General features: G+C 41.9%; 1 protein-coding gene across 1 annotated transcript in view; it reads right to left on the bottom strand.

Moving 5' to 3' along the window:
- Positions 1-1,783: 1,783 nt before the first annotated feature.
- The window catches only part of LOC147678061 (vomeronasal type-2 receptor 26-like), a 74,516-nt gene continuing 67,098 nt past the window's right edge, over positions 1,784-9,201 (bottom strand). The window contains exon 4 of the mRNA XM_086945613.1: positions 1,784-2,703. Within this exon, the coding sequence (XP_086801739.1) occupies positions 1,784-2,703 (920 nt within the window). The remainder of the gene's footprint in view (positions 2,704-9,201) is intronic.

The raw sequence follows: 9,201 nt of genomic DNA, 5'->3' as shown, positions 1-9,201 counted from the left end.
GTTCTATATATCCTTCGACATAGGTCTTAGAAGATGCTTCTCTTCTGAAAATAAATCTAAAGTAATCATTTTGTGGGCGTTTTTTCTGTGTTGATCTGAGCGACTGCTATTGTTTGTGCATATGCTAATTTTGCCTTGATGTCTGTACTATGCCCATCAAAAGTATAATGCACTGGTCAAAAGGCATCACAAAGCAACATAGATATTTTATAAGCTCTAGAAGTAGGTCTGAGATTCTTCAAAAACTTTCAAACCTGTGATATGATCAACAGGGTTTTCAAAGATTGTGTTCCTTTTGATTGTATATTATGTTGTCTGAGAATGAAATATGTCAGGATATTTATTGCCTGAGCAAGAACTGCTTCGAGAGACCTCTACTGTACATCACAGTTTAAATCAGTCTGGAAAAATAACAGAAGAATATGTGATCTGAAACTATATGAAGTAGGTTAAACTCAATACACATTTCAAAATAACATTTGTAATTTTAAAACACAGGTTTAGAGGAGAGTGGTTTGTCATTCATCTAATTATTCAATCATTGTTTGCATATAATTGATTATTGTAGTCTATTCATAGTACTTCATGTCCATGAGTGTTACATATTTTTTTTCGTAATCCAAGGTCCCCAGAAGGCAAGGCTCCTGCCACCCTCAGAGTTTGTTTAGGGGTAGGAATGTACTAAATGGGCAGGCAGTGGTTTCCCCACATTCAATTTGTGTTTAGATAAAGACTGGGTCATAACAGAGGTCCTGCACCTCCTAAGGTGCAGCCTCTTTCTCGTTAAATGGGACCTCCCTCAGCCCAGGGCCCATGAACACCTGGGCAGTACATGGGACTCGCAAGGGCAGCTAACTGCATTCTACATGTTGGACCCATAATTTTGCTTTTCTTCACTGGAAAAAAGCAACATTTTTGTATAAGAAATTCTAGGGGCGATTTTCCCAAAATTCAGGCAGCGCATCCCCAAGCGAGTCTGTGCTGCGTCGTGCGACAGGGAGGGAGCAGTAGAGCACCAAATCTTCAGAGATATGGCTCTCCGTTCCCTTGCGCCGGCGTTGATTACAGCTGCTGTGCGCCACTCACACACCTTAGCGCCATAGGGTTAGGGTGTGTGCATTAGTCCAGCATTGGTTTTGTGTACAAAATACGATATACATACACAATGCGAAGTTTTTCCCACTTTGTATGCATGCTGCACAGTGAAGCACGGCTACAAAGTCGGTAAAAGGAAGGAGAAATGAAAGCATTTTTCCTTCCTTGTGCCTACTTGAAAAGGGTGCAGTTCTCTCACGCTAAACTCAATCTACGTTATTTAGTTAATTGGGTTTAGCATGAGAAACATTGGATGGTTGCATGGGAACACCCATGCTCCACCCTTGGTATGCGCCGATGGCACAAATTAACATGAACAAGTGCTATGCTCTGCTTTGCATTACTTTTCCATTATTTCCAGCACTAAACAAGTTTAACGCTGGGAAGTAAATTGGGAAAAAAAGATTTTGCGCCAAATTGCATCACTTTTGTGAAGCAAATACAGCACAAAATCTTAGTAAATATCCCCTTCTGTTTTCCACAGTTAAAGATGCAAAATAGAAGCAGCTTTTAGTGCATAAAAGTTGGGTCTATTTTGTGCCTTTAAATTTGGAAAAAGTGGTAGCAATGGGATGCCTGCATTGTATTCTCCATTTAATTCTGAATTTACTGTAATTTCATTATTACTCGTTATATCAGAATGGGGCCTACTATCTCTCAATGAGGGTTGTGCATTTTTTCCATGGGTTTAATTGTTTGATGTCAGTGACTGAAGCTTCCCCTTCAAATAATTTCTGCTGTTCAGGTCAGGCCGGATGACAATGATGTAACACTTGGGAAGAAATATGCAAACTACAATCCCCATTGAGGATGAGATGATAGCGAAGACCTCCACAGCAACCATGTACTTCCCTTTGGTGTTCTGATAGGATGGAAGGAACAGTGTCCAGACGGTTAAGAAGGTCACCATGCTGAACGTGATGAGCTGAGCCTCATTGAAGCTGTCAGGCAACTTTCTTGCTTTAAATGCAACCAAAAAACTGGTGAGGGCCAGAAGCGCCATGTACCCCAGGACACACCAGAAGGCTGTGGGAGAGCCTTCGTTACATTCAATCACGACCTTCCCTGTCTGGGACTTCATATTCAGTTCAGCAAAGGGACGGAATGAGGCCAGCCATGCTGTGCAGATCAGAGTTTGAATGAGTGTGCAAACAAAGACTATCATGGTTGGTATCTTTGCGCCAAGTCCACTTCTCAAGGGCGTGTTGGGGTGGGTGGCTTGGAACGCCATCAGCACCAGGACAGTTTTGGCCAGCAAGCATGAAATGCACATGACAAAGAGGATGCTGAATGTGACCTGGCGAAGCATGCAGGTGATGTCAGTAGGACGTCCTAGGAAGAGCAACGTGCTTAGAAGGCAGAGTGACAAGCTAATTAGAAGAAGGTAGCTCAGGCCCCGATTGTTTGCCTTGACTATTGGGGTTCCTCTGTGCTTGACAAAGATAGCAAAGATTGAGATGACAACCATGGTACTGGATGTGGCCACAGCAAGCAAGATGAAACCCAGGGGCTCTTGGAAGGAGAGGAACTCCACATATTTCAGGATGCAGCTATCCCGGTTCTCATTTGACCACTGGTCATCTGGGCACTTCAGGCAGTCAGGTGAATCTAGAACAAGAGACAGGTATCAATGAGACAGGATCAGACACACCATATTGATGTATTTGGTTGGAGTGAAAACATTCTACAATTACTCCTCTGTCGTGTTACAGCTAAATGTTTGTTAACATCTGATTCTGATGATATGAATGTGGTGACAAGGTATGGAAAACTGTCAACATCTTTTGCATAAGTGGTATTTGTGCATATATCCGGCTTGCACTATGGGTAGCTTGTGGGCTACTATCAGCTCTTCATCTACCTATACATTGTTCTTTGTGTGTGTAGCTCTATGTGCATTAAAGATTATGTTTGAAGAAAAATGATTGAATTTCCCAAATATATTTAAAGCTAATATTTGAGTGACAAATGATGTGGCATTGAAGACTTACTTCTCATAGTATTATCTTGGTGCCAGGGACATTGCAGCTATGGTTGGTATTCGTTACCCATGAAGAGGCCTTTCAAATTGATAAAGCCCATTTAGCAATACTATTGGCAATCACTGCTGACAATCCTACATGGGCAGGCCACCAGTACTTGTATTGAGCAAATGGATGCAGGTGGGGCCCTCTAGCACTGATTTTGTTGGGGCCGACATTTATTTTTTCTCAACAGATTTTGAAACAGAGCACAAGAGAAAAAAGCATGACAGGGGGTAATAAGGAGAAGGGGAAAGATGGAAAAACAGTGACAAAGTGTTAAAGAAGGGATAAAAAAAGAAACCACAATGGTAATATAATAGTGCAGGGAATGTCTGGAGATGGGTTAAAAGAAAATTAGGTGGAATCAAGACTACACAGCTTTAGCATTCGGCACCCCAACCTTTGATAGCACCAGCCATGAGCTTCAGAGCAAAACCTTGGGCATCACACTTATTTGTTTAAAAATTAAGCACTGGTGGTGTATAAGAATTTTATGTGTTCATAATTTTGTGCTCCAACAGTATGCAAAAAGCATTTTTACACTTGATTTCACATAGAGATACTTACTTCGTTACTGTTACAAATGAAAAAATGTTTCTATGAGGACTAGAAGTGTGTGTTTCTGATGAATATCGAGTAGGCCCCAGTTTCAATGCAAACATCATATTTTCCAAGACTGAAGTCTCCCCTATCACTCATGCTTCTCCCCTTCTGACCACTATCTCTCCTCAGCAATTCCACAGCACACAGTAAAGCTGAAATGTACTGGTGTATTTCCACTGCTATTGTTATTGTGTTCTCAATTAACTTTTCCCAGGCCAGCCACTACTCTAAAATCTTCCCAAGGTCTTTCCACTTGTTCACTGTGCATAGTCATTCTTATAACACATAATAGTTCATATATCTGGTTATGATCTTGTATCTCCAGATGACATTAACATAAAGGGTGCTAAATATTCATTCATGTATTTAGTTAGTGCTCAGGTGTTAATGCAATATTATGTTTATTTGCTTTATATGTGCTCTGATTTGCTGATGAAATGCTACATTTGCTCACACCATGGGCATAGAAAGATCACTAGAGGGCTTCCTGGCTGACTTGCATCAAGGTTTGGAGGCATCGGTTAGAGTAACCAAGGATGGTAACCTTTTAACTCGGAGAGAGGAGTGGGGCAAGGATGTATCCTTGCCCCTCTCCTCTTCACACTGTATATAAATTCACTCGAGTCGGTGCTCTCTACCCTGGAGGCCGACGTTCCGCGTGCAGGAGAGATTAACATCCCGGTCCTCCTGTACGCGGGCGATGCGGTCCTCTTGGCACGAACAGGTGTTGCCCTTAACAAGTTATTGGCCTTGTTTGGGGACTTTATGATCTCCTTAGATTTAAAAATAAACACGCAAAAATCGAATGTTATGGTTATGGGACTCAGTGGTAGGAAAAAGAAGCCCATAACTCTTGTTTGTACAGGAAAGGAGGTACACAGGGTCCCTTCTTTTATTTACTTGGGGGTTTTATTTGATGATAAAGGTACTTGGGGTGCTCAACATGAGGCCAAATCAAATGCAGTGAGTAGATCTGCTGGAGCCCTCTTGAATTTTGCCAAGAAATTGGGGTCACGACCAACGACTGCTATTCTTAAAGTGTATAACGCCAAAAGCATGGCAATCGCCACCTATGGGGCCTCAATATGGGGATATACAAATCCAGTCCTCATTCAGAGGGCGGAAAACAGGTTTTTTAGATCATTACTCTCTGTCCCCCAGTCTACCCCTACATTTACTATCCATTCAGAGCTGGGTACTGGGTATGTTTCTGACATTATAAAATGCGCCCCTGTTATTTCTTGGCTAAAAACTTGGCTAAACGAGGAAATTTCATTAAACCATAAAATCCTCGAAGATTGTTTAAGTATGGATGGAGCTTTAAAGATTCCGTGGTTGTCATACATAAAAACTATGTTAGCCAAGGTGGGACGTATTGATCTTTTTAACTCCCCAGAGGGCATCCAAAAGGAGGATGTCAAGACGATAAAGACATCACTGATAAATCTTTTTATAGCAGAGCGGGAGGAAATAGAATTAAAAAAGATAACGGTTAGAAGAAATGTTGCTCTTAAAACTGCTCCAGGCCCAGAACCATACCTGGTTTTTGTTAATAAACCATTTCACCGCTTTCTTCTCATTAGATTTCGTTTGAATTTAATACATTTTTTGTTGGGCACATATCACAGATGGGATACACCTGATAACAATAAGCCATGTGATTGTGACCATTTTTCAACTCAGTACACACTACATTTTATTATGTTTTGTGATCACTACGCTAAAATCAGAAGAAAATATCTTGTACCCATCCTTAAAGAGGCTGGCTTTGTACAGGTTAGGCCAGCGCTCCTATTTTTGCAACTTTTGCACATGGTACAAATTACCTTCCATGTTGCTAACTTCTTAGTAGCAGGAGTTCGTATTAATAAAATGCATAGCAAAGGTGCCAACGGACTAATTATAAACAAAACACTCTAAATGCATCTATTATGGATACCATGATGTTTTAAAATGTTTTAATACCTCTTTTTAAATAATTGGAATGTATTCTTTAATATACTGTGTGTGTACATGTTATTTTAAAGTACTTTCTGATGATTTGATATATGATTTATCATGTAGATATTATATGTAGATATTTTTATACTGTCTTTTTTTACCTTGTGTATTTCATGAACTGTATCCTGTGTCTTTTTATGATTCTCAAAAATCGAAAAAAAGTGATTGACTGACTGACTGGCTCACACCACAATGTCTTTGGATTCTGTAATTTCATATGCAAAAATTATTTTTAAAAACCATTGATTTTTTGGGATGAGTCAGGCGACGTTCTTATTCTACTAGGGATGCTGGCCATTACGTTCATGATTTTTGCTGTCCACTTGTAATTTATAATCATTTCTGGTCTCTCCATTTTCTGTATAACTCTGCATTGAGACCCTTCATGGAATTGACTCTGTACTGCTTTACTTTAGAATTCTGTAATAAAATCATTTAACTTTTCATTGATCTGCAACTCAGATATTGAATGGGCCCATTCAAGTAATATCATTTGTTAAATTGTTGGTATCTATCTGATTTTGATGTTTAGGAAGTGACTTAACATGGGGGGCGAATTGCCGTATGACATTGAGGTTTAGGTGGAGGAGGTAGAGCTTTTGCCATGAACAAGATGTCCAGATTCAAAACAGCTCCTGTGTCTGGCACCTATTTTGCCTTATTGCGAGGGCTTATCAATTTGCAATAATGACCACATTCATGAAGTACCTGACAGAGATGGCCTCCACTGTTTACCCGCTTCTGTCACATGCAGTTCTAAGCTACTGTGGCACACGTTGTAGCCTAGTAAGAAGGAGGAGAAAATGTGATCACAAGCTCCTGCAACCGGCCCCTCAGACCTCAACCACCTCCTGCTTAGAGGGTGGCTCCCTAACCTTTACCCCTCCTGCTGGAGATAACACCCTCCTACTTCAATATCCGCTGGTTGTATGATAGATGCTTGCATGGCTAAACCACGTGTACCTTTACAACACTGTCCTTAGAATGAATGTGTCTGAACAACAAATTCTTTTACCACATAATGTCGTGGTAAAGGCATGACTGGTAAAGGGATATGCATGGTAAAGTTCACACCCGAACCTCCCCATTACACTAATAACTACCGTGACCCCCATGAGCCATAAAAAGTGACCCACCCCCAACCTCTGAAATCTACTCCCCCCAGCCCTATAAAAATTCCACCCGTCCTCCCCAGGCCTAAAAAGTATCCCAAACCCTAACAAGTACCTCCAAGCCCTAAAAACTAACCCAACCACCTGACCCCTAAAAACTTTCCCAACCACCCTCCTGAGTCCTAAACACATCCCTGACCCCCCACCCAGCACTAAAAAGTACCCTTAACTCTGTAAGCCCTACAAACTTCCCTGAGCCCTAAAACAACACCAACCCCAACCCCCAGCCCTAAAAACTACCCTCAAACCTTGACAACTACACCACAGCCCCACTTACCTCACCACATCCTCTCCTGATTCTTCCTGTGCCTGCCCATTACAGCACCTAGACCACACACTGCTTCAACACTCATATGCGTGGTTAAGGCATATGAGTAGTAAAGGCAAGCATGGTTGCGCTTGCTAGGAAATGGCACACGTGGCCTAGCCCACATGGTAAAGGCCATTTCCCCTATCTGCTTCAGGGATGCCGGATGCCGAAATATAAATCACGCAAACAACTCTTTTTTTCTGAGACAGTTGCCCTGGCAATAAAGGTCTCCTGTCTGTGCCTGCTTCTCCAACGATGTCAATGTTTACATTTGACTTTTCTGATGGCAGAATAGAAAGGTCTGAAGATTAGCATAGATGCAGTGGAAGCATCGATCGCCTGTACCAATCAAGAAATTACTCCTGAATAATAGGTGAACTGTTTTCTAAGCCCACCAAAAGGCTACTGTTCAGGACCTGGTTGACCAACTGTCAAATGGACTTCGAGGGCAAAGTTTGGTCCGAAATTCTGCTGGCTCTCAGCAGATACCTGAGGGAAGCACATATGATATTCTCTTACTTAAAATGACTGCATGACTGGCACTGGTCACTCCATGAACTATAGAGGGTACACCGTCCTCATATTTCTGGTGCTGTGGTCAGATGTGAACGAACATGTTAAAAGGGGGCATGGGTCCTGCCCCAGGCTATAATCTTTCTGGACCGGTGTTTGATCCTCTTTAATGCTAGTAGGGCTGGCATGCATTCTAACCTTCAAGGACCTTAAGGCTTCCATAACTTTGATAAAATTGAAAATCTGACACAGGGAGAGATAGTTAGCATCAACTTTGGCAATGACAAAACTGGAAATCAACCACTGAGCCAATCATGGCAGAATGAATGGATGAGATGAGGGCATTTGCTTCCTATAAAATGATCTATAAACTTAATGACCAATTGCTGACCTTTGAGGCCATCTGGACTCCTTTTCCTGACTCCTTGTCAACCTCACGTGGGCCCTGAAAAACATCAACATGGTCTGATCTCTGATGTACCTTTCAATACAGACTTTTACATTAATTCCTAGAGTGTAGGGCACTTATGTTTAGTGGACAATCCTGAGCATATTAGGAAGTAGTCCTATATATTTTGTAGGATTGCTGGGAGTAAGGGTGTTCTTTCTGTAGCAACAGCTGAGGCTGTCATTCAAGGTGTGCAGACAGATGCATGTTAATTTTTTACAGTACCCTATACTGGTCTTTGAAGTTTTTTCCCTTCCTATGTTGAACACTATAAACCTATGTCATAGTTCGAGCTGCATTGCAAAGTATAATTGCAAGAGGTCTTGCAAGACCTATATCTATGATTTATCTAGGATTTGTTCTGATGTAAAGCCAAATAAAAATATTCAAACGCTGACAGTGAGGTTAAATCCTACCTCCACTCCAGTAGATGTGGAAACATCAAGATTGAGGTAAGTTTTGGGGTGTCTAAAATGTTGGGATGTTGTTTTTCTATCACAGTTTTGGTGCCCCCCCGCACCACTATGAGGAAGTCAGGGAAGACACCTAATAGGGGAACATCTTTGGTGCCAGATCAACCCTCCCCCGCAAACTCAGCCCCACAAGACCAAAGAACGGTTCCAGCAATCTACACCAGGCAGAAGGTATTCTTTCTGAGACACACCTACAGCTGACTCCCATGGACTCTGACATGAGCCAGACTATAAACCTTGAAAATACAGTGAAGAAAGAGGCAGTGCAGGCTCCAGCAGGATCAGGTGGTATGGCAGGTATGTCTTCAACAGAATGAAGATGATCTACCCACAGCTGGGGTTTCCGAGGTATACCACGTGCCTGGTCCTATTGTTAAGGCGGATGTTCTAAGTGCTGTCAACTTCGGGCCTGGAGCAGAAGGGGGAGATACATTTCAGACTGGCGTGACTCAGATAGTCAGGGCCATCTATCGGACTCTAGCAACTTGAATGGGGGACAAGATGAAATTCCGGTCAATATTGCCACAGTTAAGAAGGGGAGGAATCCTTGTGATAGAGGCAG

The sequence above is a fragment of the Lissotriton vulgaris genome, chromosome 12, assembly GCF_964263255.1.
Source record: "Lissotriton vulgaris chromosome 12, aLisVul1.2, whole genome shotgun sequence".
NCBI classification, from domain to species: domain Eukaryota; kingdom Metazoa; phylum Chordata; class Amphibia; order Caudata; family Salamandridae; genus Lissotriton; species Lissotriton vulgaris.
Note: the sequence above shows the minus strand (reverse complement) of the source record. Positions and strands in the feature narration are given on the sequence as shown.